Raw genomic sequence first — 19,154 nt, 5'->3', positions numbered from 1 at the left:
AGTTGAATTTAAAACATGCATTTACACTCCAAACGCAACCTGGAAGTTTTCCTTCGCAATTCGTGACCGAATCATGAATCATGAAGTCATTAAATTAATATTATTTCGCACGCATGGTACACCTTTGTACCAAAGTCTTCAAAAATCCATATCAACTGTCTAGAGTTCAAAGGCAAGGATGAAATCTGGAGATTTCAGCGGCTAGAACTGTGCAACGTTCGGAAATTCAGAGAAGCGAAATTTGAAAAAAAAAGTCATTTAGAATGATAGTAATGTTTAAAGATAGTTTTTCTAAAATAAGAAAACCAATAATCATCGCATGTCTTGTAATTTGATTTTACAGGCGTTACCATAGAAGATTTCGACTAAACAACAATTGATCGCCAAAGGTTATATAAACGCCCCACGAACGGAAATCTTTCTGTTTCTTTATAATTTGTGCACGATGTACAGCAGTTCATCCAGCAAGAAACAAAAACCCACCACCAGTTACTTGGTTCGACCAAGATTAGGTCCGCTAAGAAGTGCGTTTTCATCCAAACCAATGTCGACGTTTTCTCAAGACAAAAAGAAGAAATCAAAGTAAGTTATTTTGATTACAAAATTAAATTCTCTGTAGTGTTAAAAATGAAAAACTTCTAAAATTAAGGAAGATAAAAGCTTATTCATTTAAAGTACAAAGCACTGTATTATTTTTTTGTCTAATCTGAAGATATTTCAATTTTATTTAATTTTCATCGGCAAGCGACAAACGCCTGTCGCATTTTTTTGCGATTTTTAAAATATCAAATTTGGAAAGTGGTTATTCGTTAATTAAGCCAAAAGTGTCCTAAAATAAACAAATACTCTCAATGGCAGTATAGATAACACATATTAAAAGGTTTCAACCAAAGTAAAATTACAGTCAAAATAAATTAAAATTTAAATAGCGTATGATACTGACATTTTGCCCCTCTTACTACTACGTGCGTGCGGTAAAATGTTCATTATGAAACGCGTTTCATAATATACTATTATACGCTTCCCAGAAATTATTTTGAGTTTTTCTTATTTAATTGTTATAAAACATCCCTCTATGTAGATAAATAGATCCGCAAATAATTTACATTGCCATCTTTGGTGGTCACTTTTAAATTCGCAATGAGGCAAACAGCGAAAACAAAAATTTTTGAAAACATTTTTTTCTCTTAATATAACGACATTTCGACAAAACCAATGATAACATGTCAAAAAGTTCGTCAGTCTCTAACGATAAATATGAAAAAAATAACAATAATTTTTGTTGTTACATAGTGTTATTGATAATTAAATATTATTATTTTGTTCATTTCTGCTAAATAAATGATTTCGTTTATTTTTTAGTTCGCATAAAATTATACTTAATAGAAACTCAAAATTTAAAGATTTTGGTTTGGCAATTCTTATTATACAATGTATTACTGCTTAAAAGAACTTATGTATGTGATAAAATAAAAATTGGAAATTTTTCGTTTGAAAACTCCTCATTTGGTATAAATGAATTTAAAATTTGATTCTAAGCAACTTCTCTTAGAATAATACCTAACTTTTAGAGATATTCCTAACGCGAAGTAAATTACAAAAAAATTTAACTAAAAATGCCAAAAATTAATCGAGATAGTAGCTTGTATTCTGGCTGAAATTAAACATTTACCATTCACTGATCAAAATTATCATTAAGGCAATACATTTTAAGAAGTTGCAACCCAAATATAATGCAAAAAATAATTAAATACTGCATATAAGCAACTCTTTCAATGGTATTTAAATGAACCAGCACGGTTTGTTGATCCTCCAGAGTGGGAGGTTGCATACTTTACAGGCGGCAGTGCCCGCACTCCATTATCTAAATTAACTTTACTTTTTAGATTTACTTGTGCGTGGATAGGACCAAGGGTAAAATGCTTCTTTTGCTCTACAACGTTCAAATTTGGGGGATTTGACAAGTAGAACCAAACTAGTAACCTCCCTAAATTTCATTTCCGTGGCATAAAAACTTCCAGAGTTACACATTTTAATTTTCAAAAATTGGAAAATTTTAGTTCATTTAAATAAAACATTCAAAAAACTGTGTCATTTGCTCTACAACGTTCAAATTTGAGGGAGTTGATAAGTAGATCCACACTAGTTACCTCACTAAATTTCATTGCCGTGCCGTAAAAACTTCCAGAGTTACAAATTTTTCATTTCAAAAATTGGAAGTTTTAAGTTCATCTGCGAAATAAAAAATTCTAAAAACTGCGTCTTTTGCTCTACAACGTTCAATTTTGGGGGATTTGACAAGTAGATCCAAACTAGTAACCTCCCTAAATTTCATTTCCGTGGCATAAAAACTTCCAGAGTTACACATTTTCATTTTTAAAAATTGGAAAATTTTAGTTCATTTAAATAAAAAAATTCAAAAAACTGTGTCATTTGCTCTACAACGTTCAAATTTGGGGGAGTTGATAAGTAGATCCAAACTAGTAACCTCCCTAAATTTCATTGCCGTGACGTAAAAACTTCCAGAGTTACACATTTTTATTTTCAAAAATTGGAAAATTTTAGTTCATTTAAATAAAAAATTCTTAAAACTGTGTCTTTTGCTCTACAATGTTCAAATTTGGGGGAGTTGATAAGTAGATCCAAGCTAGAAACTTCCCTAAATTGCATTGCTGTGACGTAAAAACTTCCAGAGTTACAAATTTCTCATTTCAAAAATTGGAAATTTTAAGTTCATCTGCGATATAAAAAATTCTAAAAACTGTGTTTTTTGCTCTACAACGTTCAATTTTGGGGAATTTGACAAGTAGATCCAAACTAGTAACCTCCCTAAATTTTATTTCCGTGGCATAAAAACTTCCAGAGTTACACATTTTCATTTTCAAAAATTGGAAAATTTTAGTTCATTTAAATAAAACATTCAAAAAACTGTGTCATTTGCTCTACAACGTTCAAATTTGGGGGAGTTAATAAGTAGATCCAAACTAGTAACCTCCCTAAATTTCATTGCCGTGACGTAAAAACTTCCAGAGTTACACATTTTCATTTTCAAAAATTGGAAAATTTTAGTTCATTTAAATACAAAATTCTAAAAACTGTGTCTTTTGATCTACAACGTTCAAATTCGGGGGAGTTGATAAGTAGATCCAAATTAGTAACTTCCCTAAATTTCATTGCCTTGACCGAAAAACTTCCAGAGTTACAAATTTTTCATTTCAAAAATTGGAAGTTTTAAGTTCATCTGCGAAATAAAAAATTCTAAAAACTGTGTTTTTTGCTCTACAACGTTCAATTTTGGGGAATTTGACAAGTAGATCCAAACTAGAAACCTCCCTAAATTTTATTACCGTGCCATAAAAACTTCCAGAGTTACACATTTTTATTTTCAAAAATTGGAAAATTTTAGTTCATTTAAATAAAAAATTCAAAAAACTGTCATTTGCTCTACAACGTTCAAATTTGGGGGAGTTGATAAGTAGATCCAAACTAGTAACCTCCCTAAATTTCATTGCCGTGACGTAAAAACTTCCAGAGTTACACATTTTTATTATCAAAAATTGGAAAATTTTAGTTCATTTAAATAAAAAATTCTAAAAACTGTGTCTTTTGCTCTACAATGTTCAAATTTGGGGGAGTTGATAAGTAGATCCAAACTAGAAACTTCCCTAAATTTCATTGCTGTGACGTAAAAACTTCCAGAGTTACAAATTTTTCATTTCAAAAATTGGAAATTTTAAGTTCATCTGCGATATAAAAATTTCTAAAAACTGTGTTTTTTGCTCTACAACGTTCAATTTTGGGGAATTTGACAAGTAGATCCAAACTAGAAACCTCCCTAAATTTTATTTCCGTGGCATAAAAACTTCCAGAGTTACATATTTTTATTTTCAAAAATTGGAAAATTTTAGTTCATTTAAATACAAAATTTTAAAAACTGTGTCTTTTGATCTACAACGTTCAAATTCGGGGGAGTTGATAAGAAGATCCACACTAGTAACCTCCCTAAATTTCATTGCCGTGCCGTAAAAACTTCCAGAGTTACAAATTTTTCATTTCAAAAATTGGAAGTTTTAAGTTCATCTGCGAAATAAGAAATTCTAAAAACTGCGTCTTTTGCTCTACAACGTTCAAATTTGGGGGATTTGACAAGTGGATCTAAACTAGTAACCTCCCTAAATTTCATTGCCGTGCCGTAAAAACTTCCAGAGTTACAAATTTTTCATTTCAAAAATTGGAAGTTTTTAGTTCATCTGCGAAATAAAAAATTCTAAAAACTGCGTCTTTAGCTCTACAACGTTCAATTTTGGGGGATTTGACAAGTAGATCCAAACTAGTAACCTCCCTAAATTTCATTGCCGTGACGTAAAAACTTCCAGAGTTACACATTTTTATTGTCAAAAATTGAAAAATTTTAGTTCATTTAAATAAAAAATTCTAAAAACTGTGTCTTTTGCTCTACAATGTTCAAATTTGGGGGAGTTGATAAGTAGATCCAAACTAGAAACTTCCCTAAATTTCATTGCTGTGACGTAAAAACTTCCAGAGTTACAAATTTCTCATTTCAAAAATTGGAAATTTTAAGTTCATCTGCGATATAAAAAATTCTAAAAACTGTGTTTTTTGCTCTACAACGTTCAATTTTGGGGAATTTGACAAGTAGATCCAAACTAGTAACCTCCCTAAATTTTATTTCCGTGGCATAAAAACTTCCAGAGTTACACATTTTCATTTTCAAAAATTGGAAAATTTTAGTTCATTTAAATACAAAATTTTAAAAACTGTGTCTTTTGATCTACAACGTTCAAATTCGGGGGAGTTGATAAGTAGATCCAAATTAGTAACTTCCCTAAATTTCATTGCCTTGACCGAAAAACTTCCAGAGTTACACATTTTCATTTTCAAAAATTGGAAGTTTTAAGTTTATCTGCCAAATAAAAAATTCTAAAAATTGAGTCTTTTGCTCTACAACGTTCAATTTTGAGGGATTTGACAAGTAGATCCAAACAAGTAACCTCCCAAAATTTCATTTGTGGCGTAAAACTTCCAGAGTTAAAGTCCGTTTTTTTTTAAAAACCACCAACACCGCAATCTTCCCCTGCATTACAACCGGCAACGTTGCCTAGGGAGATTTTTGGTGAGAAAATAATTGTCAAATTTTTGACATTTCTAAAAATTACGCACTGTTTCGGTTAAAACCGTTTCTTTTACACCCTGTTGGATTGCAAATCAAAGGATTAAATAGTGAAAAGACTCGGCACAGCCTGAAAAACTGTTTTGTGTCATCAAATTGTCAATTAGGCAACTAACCTATTAGCGATTCACGTTCGGCAGAAGTAACTAATAGATACTTTTGTGTCGCTACGTTGAATTTCTGAAACAACTAGGAATTAAACATTGGCATCGTTATCTATCAAATAAATTTGTCATTCAAATTTGACAATACAACGAGATGGAATCAACTATTACAAGACAAGCAGTTTCAAAAGGAAGAAAGCAGGATCGGACAAAGTCACAAATTTATGGTTAAAATCAATTTTGCAAGCACACCAAACAACTGGAAAACCTTTGTTTCACGCTGCGAAAAATTAATTAGGCAAGACTGGACAACAAACAAAGTCAGATTCAGAAGATGAAATCGATGAACTAGTTGAATCTGATTCGGAGCTCTAATGATTTTCTTCTTTTTCGTTTGGAAAATAAATATTTACCTTTAATGACAAACCAAAAACTCCACTTGTTGCGTTAATAGTCAAATTAGTTATTCCGATGTATTGATCCGCGTTGATACAAACAAACCACAGGTAAAATACGACACGCAAGGAGCGAAGCGACAAGTGCATTTACCTAACATTTGTGGCTAAGTGTAGTTAAAGTGAACAATTTTTCAATTTTCCAGGAAATACAGCGGTGGGAAAATGGACTACCGCCGAAGACCAGACTACGCGGACACAGCCTACCGCGAAGCTGTTGGCAGACTGCGAATTTTACTAGCCGAGAGTTACACCCCCATGAAAAGATCTCTTCGGGATCTAGACAGTGCTGGAGAAGACACCGATAATCAGTCTCTAATCAGTGGTACCAGCAGAGTTTCAAAGGTCCGCCCATATTACCACTATCTTTCCATGCCACCCAAGAGGTATTACTATCCACCGATCCGACCAACAGTACCACCGATGGATGCCGACAAGATTCAGTACCACTCCTCAGAGTTTCTTTGATTTGTTCTAACTCTAGTTCTTTCAGAAACGCCTCAACAAAGTTTGACGCTTCAGCACCGCCGGAACTGATGTCGTTTATTGAAAAACAAGAGGATTACATCGAGCAGCTGGAGAAGGAATCGAGATTCTGCAGGGATGAACTTGCGTCTTTATTGAGTAAAGTTAAAGACGTCATAAGTGAAAATGAGAATTTGCATGAGAAGCAGAAGTCTGGTGTGATGAGGTCGGTTTTTACCCACTTGGAGACGGAAACTGAGACAGAGACGGACCTGGAGCTAAGTCAAAAGGTGAGGAATTCCAAACACAAAGAAAGAAAATCGCGGTTTTCGAATTTGCCGCTTTAGTAGGTCCATTAGAGTACTCAATTTGGAGTCGTTTATAGGTATCTAAAGTGCCATCAGTCCACTCTCCTGTGTAAATTTTCGAAAATTTTTGGGTGTAAATCAGGTTTTCAATTTTTTAGGGAGAAAATTAGGGGAAAATTGAATGTAGCGATTTTTGAGGTTAACACGTGTCAAAGTTGAGTGTATTAATCAATAACCCATTAAAAATTTGTTGCAAAAGAATGATTTTAATAGAGATTTAACAAGTTTTGGCAGTGTTGTGAAAGACGATTAGCTTCCACGCATGCTACAGTCGCGTCAAGGTCAAACGCTTTTGCTGCCAATGGTTACCGAAAAAAATCACTAAGGGCTGCGGCCAACTTAACTTTTTAATGAGTGGACCGATAGTAATGAGCTCTGGTATAGTATATCCGGCAGTGACATGTTATAATATACCTAGACGGTGAAAAGCTAGTGGTGGGGGTAGAAATCCGTGTTCCTAGCACGGGCCATCTTGAAAATAGCATTTGTGTATGCAATGATATAAATCTGATACACCGGCGTATCAAATGTTGCCTATATTGCAAAATCTGTTTTACATTTTAAAAGGTAAAAAAAAGTGTTATTATAACATTTCTAAGATGTTTATTCAACGATGGCATTAAAATAAGTTGACCAGCGTCGTTATTGATTAAATAATGAGTTAAATAATAATTTATTTGTAAGAAGTCAATGTTTTCTGTTTTCTTTTCTTTGTTGTAGAATTCTCAGTGATTTTTGATAAATCCAATGATAATGAGTGTAAATACTAAATGGTCTGTAGTTTTTATAATGTATAATGTATAATTTTAATGTATAAAAATAGTTTAAAATTGTAGGAGTGATCAGTTTTGAAAATTTTTAAAATGGTTAAATAAAACCTAGTTATCAATTAAAGCTCTTGTTTATAATTTTGGTCGTTTGGTATACAACTTTAGTCATAATTTATCAAATTTTACATGTTTCTTTAGACTTTTTTTGGTGGTTTATTTAAACTTAGAGTAAAACATTACACTTGAAAATTGCGGGTTGCCTAAAAATTTGAATCCACTATTTCCAATATGGCTGGTGAGTAGGAACATCATGGCGGGTACTTTGCACCATCTAGGTTATTTAGTTAAAGTCAATGATATCCGGTGAGAGATTGGGAGATTTTGACAGTTGACATATAGGTTGGCAGCAAATTATCCTACAAAATACACTAAAAACACTAAATTCCTACGCGAACTGGGTTGTCAGTGTTGACAGTAAGTGGGCTTATTTTGTTATTTTAAATTTCGCGCGTCTGGTACATTTTTTATCGCGTAGATTTAGTGACTTTTCTGTCATCCAATCTCTCACCGTACGAACTATATACAAGAAAACTCAAAGTAGAAAATTTTGTTTTTAAAGAGTTGGCAGAATTAATTAGTCTGACTGTCACCTGTTTCCTGTCAAGTTCTTGATTAATTTCACATTACGCATTTTACGATTCGTGTTTAATAAATTGCTGTGTGAATAAAAAATGTATCCATATAATTAGATTGTCCTTTGCGGCCAAAAATATATACAGGGTGTTAGGTAACGTTACGGCCATATACTAATGGGTAATTAAGGAAGGCAAACTGTCTCTGAATCCGCAATTAATTTAATTTTTTTCGTTTTAGTTAAAGGTTTTACAAGGTTTTAAAGTTGACCAATAGAATAGCTTCAAATAATTTTTCAATTTTACAGAAATCCAAGTAGCTTTCGGACCAAACGAATAATTTGTCACTTTCCCGTCATATTTGAAGTTTTAAATCAGTGGCGTCAATAAAAGGGAAAAGCAATAACGCAATTTTATTCAAAAAACAGACAATAAAGCAACACTACAATAGATGTTCAAAATGGCCACCATCTTGTTGAACACATAATTGTAAATTTCTTTTATTGTACCCAACACATTTTCGTTTTGACGAACTTGATTTGTGATGTCCACAAAAATGGAACAAGTACGCCACTGATAAAAAATAAGAACTGTCAGATTGACGTCAAACAAAAAATTTCCTTCAGTAACTCTGATTCAAATTTTTTTAACCTTATGCAAATTGTTCCCTGATTGGTCACATTCAAAGCCTTCCAGCTCTTAAACGGTTCAAGAAAACCCGAAAAAAACGGAGATTTCGACAGTTGACATATAGGTTGGCAGCAAATTATGCTACAAAATACACTTAAAAACACTAAATTTCTACGCGAATTGAGTTGACAGGGTTGGCAGTAATTGGGCTTTTTTTTATTTTAAATTTCGCGCGTAAATTTAGTGACTTTTCGGTCATTCAATCTCTCACTGTACAAACTATACATTATATTTTTCCCTAATTTTCTCCCTAGGGAATTGAAAGCCTGCTTTACACCCAAAAATTTTCGAAAATTTACACAGGAGAGTCGACTGAGCAGAATGAGCTGCACTTTATATCCGGTGAGAGATTGGGAGATTTTGACAGTTGACATACAGGTTGGCAGCAAATTATGCGACAAAATACACTTAAAAACACTAAATTTTTACGCGAATTGAGTTAACAGGGTTGGCAGTAAGTGGGCTTTTTTTGTTATTTTAAATTTCGCGCGTAAATTTAGTGACTTGTCGGTCATTCAATCTCTCACTGTGCAAACTATAATCGTCTTGCATAACATTGCCAAAACTTAATAAATCTCTATTAAAAACTTCCTGTTGCAACAAATGTTTAATTAGTTATTGATTAATACACTCAACTTTAACATGTTAACCTCAAAAATCGCTACATTTAATTTTCCCCAAATCTTCTCCCTAAAGGTTTGAAAGCCTGATTTACACCCAAAAATTTTCGAGAATTTACACAGGAGAGTGGACTGATAGCAATGAGCTGGACTTTACCTAAATATAATAGATGTGAATGGAGTTTGTGAGGTTAGGTTACGTTAGGTTAAAATTCAGTGACTCAATAAATGTCAAATTTTAAATTGAATTTGAAAATCAAGTGGCAAGTCGTGGTTACAAAACCATTATAGTTTGTACGGTGAGAGATTGAATGACAGAAAAGTCACTAAATCTACGCGATAAAAAATGTACCAAACGCGCTAAATTTAAAATAACAAAATAACCCCAGTTACTGACAACCCTGTCAACCCATTTCGCGTAGGAATTTAGTGTTTTTAGTGTATTTTGTAGCATAATTTGCTACCAACCTATATGTCAACTGTCGAAATATCCCAATCTCTCACCGGATAAACTATACCAATCGTGTAACACGAAAACTCTTAGAATCGAAAAATTCAAATTTTTTATTAAAAAAAAGGGTGCAAATTCGAAAATGTAATATAAAGGACTTGTTTTATAAAACACGTTCTTTAATATACTATTTATTTCTAGATGTCGCTATCACCGAAAAAACCTAAAAAAACGAAAATCCTGGAAGGCCCCACCATCGTTTTCGAATCACGAATCTCAGAACTAGAAGCTCAGCTTACACAGGCGAAAATTGACTTAAGAAAATCCCTCGAAGATAACGAAAACTACAAGAAAAAGATTGCAGACGGGAGCATTTTTGACGGGCTTGGATTTGAACACTACAAGAAGCAAATTGACAGCTTACAAAGGTAATCATAACTCCTCGTCTTCCTCTATTAACACCAATTCCAGAGAGAAAGACATCCTGCAGGAAACAGTCAACAAACTCCAGAACGCCCTATCAAAATTCAAAGACAAAGAAACCGACACTTGCGACCAAGTCAAAAGAAGCCTAGATGCAGCAGAACAAGCGCATTACGAAAAGAACGCTGCAGAGCTCGAAATCCGAAGACTAAAAGACGAGTTGGATCGACAACACGCCAAACTTCGAGATGCCATTTCAGACCAGGTCAGTCTTCAAACCGCTAGAAGTGTTGCCACGTTGTAATTTTCAGAGTCGTCGCATTTCTGACGAAAGAAGCGCCGTTGAGCGCCGCTACACCCAACAAATCGAGCAACTAACAGCGGAGTTGGGGGTCCAGTGGGAAACCACCAACAAACTCCAATTGGAGCTCGACAAGCAAAGACGGGAAAACTCGGATTTACGAAGAGAGCTCGCGCAGAAACAGGCGCTCTTGGATGGCATGAAGAAAGACATGCAAACTAAAATAAGTAAAGGCAATAATCGCCAGTTTAAACTTCCAAGTTTTGACGGTTTTTTACAGTGACTTTGCAGTCTGACATTGGGGTGAACGGGGCAGAAAAGAGCGCGTTGGAACAGCAAATCGCGACTCTCCAAATGACGAATGAAAGAAACGAGCGCCAGTCAAAACAAGAAGTGACGAGACTTCAGGCGGAAATGCAATCTTTGAGACAGAGACTGGATCGAGCGGATGCTGATTTGATCCACAGTCGGCGGGAAAATATCCGACTGAACGAACAAGTCGCTTCGCTGGAGAAAGAGGTGAGTTCGCACCGAATCCACCGGTTGTTTACCGTTCTTTTAAGATCAAACTCAACTCTGCCTTAAACGAAGAGAAAAACAAGTCTTCAGGCGAAGTGCTGGCGTTGCCCCCGCCGAAAGAGCAAGACAAACAGATTTCCTCGTTGATCCAAGACATGGAATCCAAGCATGGTAAGTTGGAGGTGCAATTTTGCATGACTCATAGACCAGTGTCGAAGCATTCAAAAAAGGTAAAAAGTGCAAAAAAATCGTAATAGAATGAAACCTATTGGAAAATGTTGAGAATATTACAAAAATGAAAGGAAAAATAAATTACGGTCGATTTGAGATCTGGAAGTGGGAGAGGGTGGGTTTTTAAGGGTTAAAATCGGTTTATCTCGATTTCCGGCAAAACTACAAGTCTTATGGAAAAAAGTTAAATGGCAAAGTTGTAGGTAATAAAAAGATCTACAACTTTTGTATTTACACTTTTTTCTCATAACCTCAAAATTCACATGAAAAACTCAAAAAACCACGTTTTTGGTTTTTTATTTTTCTTTTACAAAAATTTTTTTTTTTATGAAATTTGGTTAGAACTTACCTTTGTATATACCAAATACACAAGAATTTTTTGGATTTGAAAAATTCATTTTTTCTCCTTATTTTTATTTAATACCGAAAAAGCACCCTAATTTTCAATCGAAAATTCACGCGTCAAAATATCAACTTTTTTAAAAAAGTTGGTGGGCTTTTTATTCGTTGAAATCTCTACTTTCTGATAGTGCAACAAAAAATACACGTCACTATGGAAAATATTTTCAAAAAATTTAAAAAACGAAAAAAACACGAATCGAAAAATTATTTTTTTTATCATTATGTACAATTTTGAGCTATTTATTAATATTAACACTGTAATTACTCATTTAGCGTATGATTCTAAGTTACATTGATTAACAAAAAAATTTTCAATCAAAAGATACTACTATAATTAACAAACAACTAAGTTAATAATGTGTATATTTGATAAAACATCTACAATTTGATTGCTCTGGCATTTAAATTAACAGAGTTACAGTTTTAACATATTTTTTCCAAAAGTTTATAGTTTATTCCCAAAATAAAAAAATACAAAATTTGACATTTTTGATCTGTAATAGCATTTTTTTCGCAGTTAATTGTATATTAATTACTGTACGTCTAAATTAGTAATCTCCTCAATTTTCATGTTTGTTAAAAATACAGCCCTTAATACATATATAATTTAAACAGTTAACGGTTTAATAAAAAGAAATTAAATTTGCCAAAATTAGTACGTTTTGCTGTAGAATTTTGAAATTTAGCAGACTTAGTAATTAAGTTCAAAGTAGTAATTTTGCCAAATTTGATTGCTTTGGCATTAAAATTGTTAGAGATGCAGCCCTTATTAGACAATTCTTTCAGTATTCGGTTCCATCAAAAAATTAAATTTTCCAAAATTAGTACCTTTTGCTGTATAATTTTGAAATTTGGCATATTTAGTAATTAAATCTGAAATAATGACCTTGCTAAATTTCATTGTTTTGTCATTAAAGTAGACCCATATATTTTTCCAAAAGTTTTTGGTTCTTTTTCAAAATAAAAAATTCCAAAATTTGACTTTCTTGGTTTGTATTTTTGCAATTTAGCACAGTTAATAAATAAGTCTAAATTAGTAACTTCCTCAAATTTTATTGTTTGGCGTTAAAACTGACCGAGATAAAACCCCTAATAAATAATTTTTATAGTTTTTGGTCCATTCAAAAAAATTATAAAAAATTTTCAAATTCAGTATCTTTTGCTGCATAACTTTAAAGTTTCGTATGGTTAATAACTAAGTCCAAATTAGTAACTTTGCCAAATTTGATTGCTTTGGCATTAAAATTGTTAGAGTTACAAGCATTAACATATTTTTTCAAAACTTTCTAGTTCCATCATCAATTTAAAAAATTTCGAAATGTGTTTCTTTTGATCGATAATTTTGTAATTTGGCACAATTAATAAATAGTCTAGATTAAAAACCTCCCGAAATTTCATTGCTAGAATCGGAAAACGACGAAGGAATACCATCAAAGAGACAGAAATTATTGAACTAAAAAATATTCCGAAAAACATTTATATAGTATGAGATTTTTTTATGACAAAAATATAATAAAACTGTAATAAACCACCTTTTTTACTGAAAAAAAAAATATAAAATCCTCATTTTTTAGATAATATTCCCTTTAAATCCTATCTTGAATATTTTTAACAACCATTTTCCCATGTTTTATTTTGCAATCTTAATGTTTGATGGATTGAAAATTTTTTTGTTTATCAATGTAACATAGAATCATACGCTAAATGAGTAATTACAGTGTTAATATTAATAAATAGCTCAAAATTGTACATAATGATAGAAAAATAATTTTTCGATTCGAGTTTTTTTTGTTTTTTAAATTTTTTGAAAATATTTTCCATAGTGACGTATATTTTTTATTACACTATCAGAAAGGAGATATTTCAACGAATAAAAAGCCCACCAACTTTTTTAAAAAAGCTGATATTTTGACGCGTGAATTTTCGATTGAAAATTAGGGTGCTTTTTCGGTATTAAATAAAAATAAGGAGAAAAAATGAATTTTTCAAATCCAAAAAATTCTTGTGTATTTGGTATATACAAAGGTAAGTTCTCACCAAATTTCATAAAAAAAAAAATTTTTGTAAAAGAAAAATAAAAAACCAAAAACGTGGTTTTTTGAGTTTTTCATGTGAATTTTGAGGTTATGAGAAAAAAGTATAAATACAAAAGTTGTAGATCTTTTTATTACCTACAACTTTGCCATTTAACTTTTTTCCATAAGACTTGTAGTTTTGCCGGAAATCGAGATAAACCGATTTTAACCCTTAAAAACCCACCCTCTCCTACTTCCCGATCTCGAATCGACCGTAATTTATTTTTCCTTTCATTTTTGTAATATTCTCAACATTTTCCAATAGGTTTCATTCTACTACGATTTTTTTTGGTTTCAAAAATTGTCGACCCTGGTCTATCATTGCCATGAGTTGATTGGGTTTTGGTCGGTACTTCCGTGTTAACTGGTACTGTTGTTGCAGCGGCCACTGTGGCCGAACTCGAAGGCATGATCCATTCCCAAAATCAACTCATGGACAAATTGTCGCTCGAATGTCACTCCTTAACCCAGAAACTGGATGACGCCAGCGCCCGTCATAAGTAAGATGAATCTTTGTATGATGAGTGGTTAAATCTCTTGGTCTCGATCTTGAATTGGAGTTTGTAATTTTGATAACTAATGGCTTGTGTTTGGTAGGGACGGATCAGGCAAGTACCAAAAACGAGTCCGATTCGCCGACAGTCCGACCAACCAAACGCAAGGAACCTATTAAAGTAGATATCAGTGTTAAAGTGGTACCCAAACCTCGCAAGGTCAGTTCTATTCGTCTGTGTGATATTTTTAACGAAATCTTGCTACTTTCGTATTTACTGACTTATTCTACTGCTTAGAGTTGAGCGAGCAAATTTACGGACAAAAAATTCCGAGCTTTTGAGTAGATTAGGAAATGTGTGGAACTGCTTGAAGCAATTCGATGAAGAACATAAACAACTTGATACGCAACAGGTAAAATTTTCTTTTAATTCTTGCTTGTTTATAGGGAGGAAATACGGGAGCTACAAACTAACCTAAATCGTTTAAATAATACGTTCTTAAATCAGACACATATTACTCCAGCCAGTGTCAAAGGTACTTAAAATTATAGTAACCAGTAGGCAATAGTTACAACAGTATTCTAGAACATTCAGGGCCGGTTGCAGAAACACGGTTCAAATTTCGATTTGAACTAGTTCAATTGATCCAGTTCAAATTTTGAACCAGAATTCGATAGTCGATTTTTCATTTTTTTTTTTTGGCCATAACTCGTAAACTATTTGTTCGATCGATCTCAAATTTGGCCAGTAGATAGATTTCGAGCTCCTCTTTCAACTGATCTACAATTCAAAGCTATTAAACGTCGTTTTCATTTTGAAAACATTGATTGAAAATCACCTTAAAATGACGTCTTCAAAACAGTTTTTGGCCAATGCCTCGTTTATTTATTAAGCAAACTCAACAAATCTGGGCTCATTTTACGCAGAATGTCACGCTGGATCCAAAAACATGAGAATTTTCAATTTTCGTCAACAAATAACTGAGTTATGATCGTTTGAATTTTTGGATTGTCGCCAGAGGGCCAAATTTTTGAAGGTTCGAAACAATTCGTGCTCGATATCTCGGAAACTATTACAGACATTGAGATGCGGTTTACGCCATCGTTTTTCTCGCGTGTTTTTACATAAGAAACAGTTTTTTGATTTTTTTACAGTCGAAATTTGCAACTTTTCGGAAAAATTCATGACTAAAACTATGCCAAACTTCTGATATCGATATTTTGCTTATTTTTAAGAGTAAACTTAAGTTATTTACACCAGTGTACGCAGAATTTTCCGCAGATTCCAAATCTGGGATTTAAATTCAGATTCGACAACAAATAACTAAGTTATGGCCGATCAAAGTTTCGGAAAGTTGATTTTCATTTTTCCTCTTTTTTCGTAATTTTTAAGGTTAAATATCTTGGAAACTATTTGAGATATTGAGATGCGGTTTGCGCCATTCTTTTTCTCGGCTCATTTTACGTCAGAAAATGTTCTCAAAAGCCCAAAATTCGATGGTCGATTTTTCTCGAAAAAAAAAACGACTCAAACGATGAAATTTTTTTATTGTTTTTTATTTTTGGCCATAAATATTTGTCCAATCGATCTCAAATGTGGCCACTAGATAGATTTTCGAGCTCCTCTTTCGACTGTTGTATAATTCAATTCTATTAAACGTCGTTTTCATTTTGAAAACATTGATTGAAAATCACCCCAAAATGACGTCTTCAAAACAGTTTTTGGCCAATGCCTCGTTTATTTATTAAGAAAACTCAACAAATCTGGGCTCATTTTACGCAGAATGTCACGCTGGATCCAAAAACATGAGAATTTTCAATTTTCGTCAACAAATAACTGAGTTATGATCGTTTGAATTTTTGGATTGTCGCCAGAGGGCCAAATTTTTGAAGGTTCGAAACAATTCGTGCTCGATATCTCGGAAACTATTTCAGACATTGAGATGCGGTTTACGCCATCGTTTTTCTCGCGTGTTTTTACATAAGAAACAGTTTTTTGATTTTTTTACAGTCGAAATTTGCAACTTTTCGGAAAAATTCATGACTAAAACTATGCCAAACTTCTGATATCGATATTTTGCTTATTTTTAAGAGTAAACTTAAGTTATTTACACCAGTGTACGCAGAATTTTCCGCATATTCCAAATCTGGGATTTAAATTCAGATTCGACAACAAATAACTAAGTTATGGCTGATCAAAGTTTCGGAAAGTTGATTTTCATTTTTCATCTTTTTTCGTAATTTTTAAGGTTAAATATCTTGGAAACTATTTGAGATATTGAGATGCGGTTTGCGCCATTCTTTTTCTCGGCTCATTTTACGTTAGAAAATGTTATCAAATGCCCAAAATTCGATAGTCAATTTTTCGCGAAAAAAAATTCCGACTCAAACGAGGAAATTTTTCTATTTTTTTTATTTTTGGCCATAACTCGTAAACTATTTGTCCGATCGATCTCAAATTTGGCCAGTAGATAGATTTCGAGCTCCTCTTTCAACTGATCTACAATTCAAAGCTATTAAACGTCGTTTTCATTTTGAAAACATTGATTGAAAATCACCTTAAAATGACGTCTTCAAAACAGTTTTTGGCCAATGCCTCGTTTATTTATTAAGAAAACTCAACAAATCTGGGCTCATTTTACGCAAAATGTCACGCTGGATCCAAAAACATGAGAATTTTCAATTTTTGTCAACAAATAACTGAGTTATGGTCGTTTGAATTTTTGGATTGTCGCCAGAGGGCCAAATTTTTGAAGGTTCGAAACAATTCGTGCTCGATATCTCGGAAACTATTTCAGATATTGAGATGCGGTTTACGCCATCGTTTTTCTCGCGTGTTTTTACATATGAAACAGTTTTTTGATTTTTCTACAGTCGAAATTTGCAAATTTTCGGAAAAATTCATGACTAAAACTACGCCAAACTTCTGATATCGATATTTTGCTTATTTTTAAGAGCAAACTTAAGTTATTTACATCAGTGTACGCAGAATTTTCCGCAGATTCCAAATCTGGGATTTAAATTCAGATGCGACAACAAATAACTAAGTTATGGCCGATCAAAGTTTCGGAAAGTTGATTTTCATTTTTCCTCATTTTTCGTAATTTTAAAAGTTAAATATCTCGGAAACTATTTGAGATATTGAGATGCGGTTTGCGCCATTCTTTTTCTCGGCTTATTTTACGTTAGAAAATGTTTTCAAAAGCCCAAAATTCGATGGTCGATTTTTCTCGAAAAAAAAAACGACTTAAACGATGAAATTTTTTTATTTTTTTTTATTTTTGGCCATAAATATTTGTCCAATCGATCTCAAATTTGGCCACTAGATAGATTTTCGAACTCCTCTTTCGACTGTTGTATAATTCAATTCTATTAAACGTCGTTTTCATTTTGAAAACATTGATTGAAAATCACCCTAAAATGACGTCTTCAAAACAGTTTTTGGCCAATGCCTCGTTTATTTATTAAGAAAACTCAACAAATCTGGGCTCATTTTACGCAGAATGTCACGCTGGATCCAAAAACATGAGAATTTTCAATTTTCGTCAACAAATAACTGAGTTATGGTCGTTTGAATTTTTGGATTGTCGCCAGAGGGCCAAATTTTTGAAGGTTCGAAACAATTCGTGCTCGATATCTCGGAAACTATTTCAGATATTAAGATGCGGTTAACGCCATCGTTTTTCTCGCGTTTTTTTACATAAAAAACAGTTTTTTGATTTTTCTACAGTCGAAATTTGCAAATTTTCGCAAAAATTCATGACTAAAACTACGCCAAACTTCTGATATCGATATTTTGCTTATTTTTAAGAGTAAACTAAAGTTATTTACATCAGTGTACGCAGAATTTTCCGCAGATTCCAAATCTGGGATTTAAATTCATTTGAATTTGTGTATTTTTGTAATTTAAAAATTCACAAATCCAGCTGTCACTTTGAACACTTTTGAACCTGGCTCAGTTTAACACCGTGCTAACTTGTATTTGAACCGCTCAAAAATGTTTGTGCAACGCAAAAATCATTCAAGCCTGGGTCAAGTCAGATTTGAACCGGTTCAAATTTTGATCCAACCGGCCCTCAAACTTTCGGTCAATTTTAAACTAATTTAGCCCACAGACACATATTTGCTAGTAGAATAGATTCCGTGTAGACAAAACTCTTATTTCTAATGAGATGCTGGTTATAATAAAAGACAATTCCAACGAACTTATTGACACTTTTTAAGCATGAATCTCTTAGTATAGACCGTAGTTAGTTGATTGACATCCAAACCAAACGTTTTTTTTTTTGACTTGTACATTCTCTTTCGTCAGATGAGGATTACAATTCAATTAGCAATCAAAGAGTTGCACCGCAAAGCTCAGCAAACCAGCCTGAGCACAACCAGTCAAGAAGCTTAAGTCGCACCGACAGCAAATCCTCTGTTAAACAAGACAAACCTGCCGAAGAAGTGCCTCCCACATTTTATCAAGAGCCTCAATCAAATCAGTCTGATCTTGCTAACCAAGGGTACAATGTTGATCAACAACCTGCTGAAGAAATGTACGATCAGCAGTACGTTCCTCAGGATCAGTACGATCCAAATAACCCAGAATTGTACCAGACTGATGCTTATAGTAATGAATATGGTTCTGATCCTAATCAGCAATATGATACGAATCAACAATATGATCCTAACCAGCAGTATTCTTCTGAAGTTGATCAAGGATATGCGATGGATCCTAATCAACAATATGTGGAGGATCCGAATTACGCTGTTGATTCGCAACAAGCATTTTCAAGTAATCCTGATCAACAGTATGGGGAAGCTCCAGGGACGGAATATTCAGAGAGTCAGTATGCTGATCCTCAGTATAAGCCTAATTGATTGTAATTCTTGGAAGCTCGCGTTTTTAAAGTCATGTTAGTGCTTGTTAGTGTAACATAGAATGTTAAAATTGTATGTAATAAAATGGTTTTAACCAA

General features: G+C 33.1%; 1 protein-coding gene across 2 annotated transcripts; it reads left to right on the top strand.

Annotated features, from left to right (window-relative positions):
- The first annotated feature begins 196 nt into the window (after positions 1-196).
- On the top strand, positions 197-19,152 carry LOC148178155 (serologically defined colon cancer antigen 8 homolog). 2 transcript variants are annotated; one of them, XM_088029694.1, is made up of 11 exons: positions 198-582; positions 5,897-6,193; positions 6,244-6,505; positions 9,948-10,174; positions 10,218-10,434; positions 10,481-10,697; positions 10,751-10,989; positions 11,034-11,160; positions 14,080-14,197; positions 14,638-14,726; positions 18,503-19,152. In XM_088029694.1, exons 1-11 carry the CDS (start codon positions 446-448, stop codon positions 19,054-19,056), a joined length of 2,484 nt encoding a protein of 827 aa, XP_087885820.1. In that variant the 5' UTR covers positions 198-445; the 3' UTR covers positions 19,057-19,152. The 2 variants fall into 2 exon arrangements, with proteins under 2 accessions (XP_087885821.1, XP_087885820.1); XM_088029695.1 differs by lacking the exons at positions 14,080-14,197; positions 14,638-14,726 and having other exon boundaries at positions 197-582; positions 10,481-10,703.
- Positions 19,153-19,154: the final 2 nt, after the last annotated feature.

Source organism: Gnatocerus cornutus, chromosome 2 (genome assembly GCF_029298725.1).
Source record: "Gnatocerus cornutus isolate USDA-ARS CGAHR chromosome 2, icGnaCorn1.1, whole genome shotgun sequence".
NCBI lineage: Eukaryota > Metazoa > Arthropoda > Insecta > Coleoptera > Tenebrionidae > Gnatocerus > Gnatocerus cornutus.
Note: the sequence above shows the minus strand (reverse complement) of the source record. Positions and strands in the feature narration are given on the sequence as shown.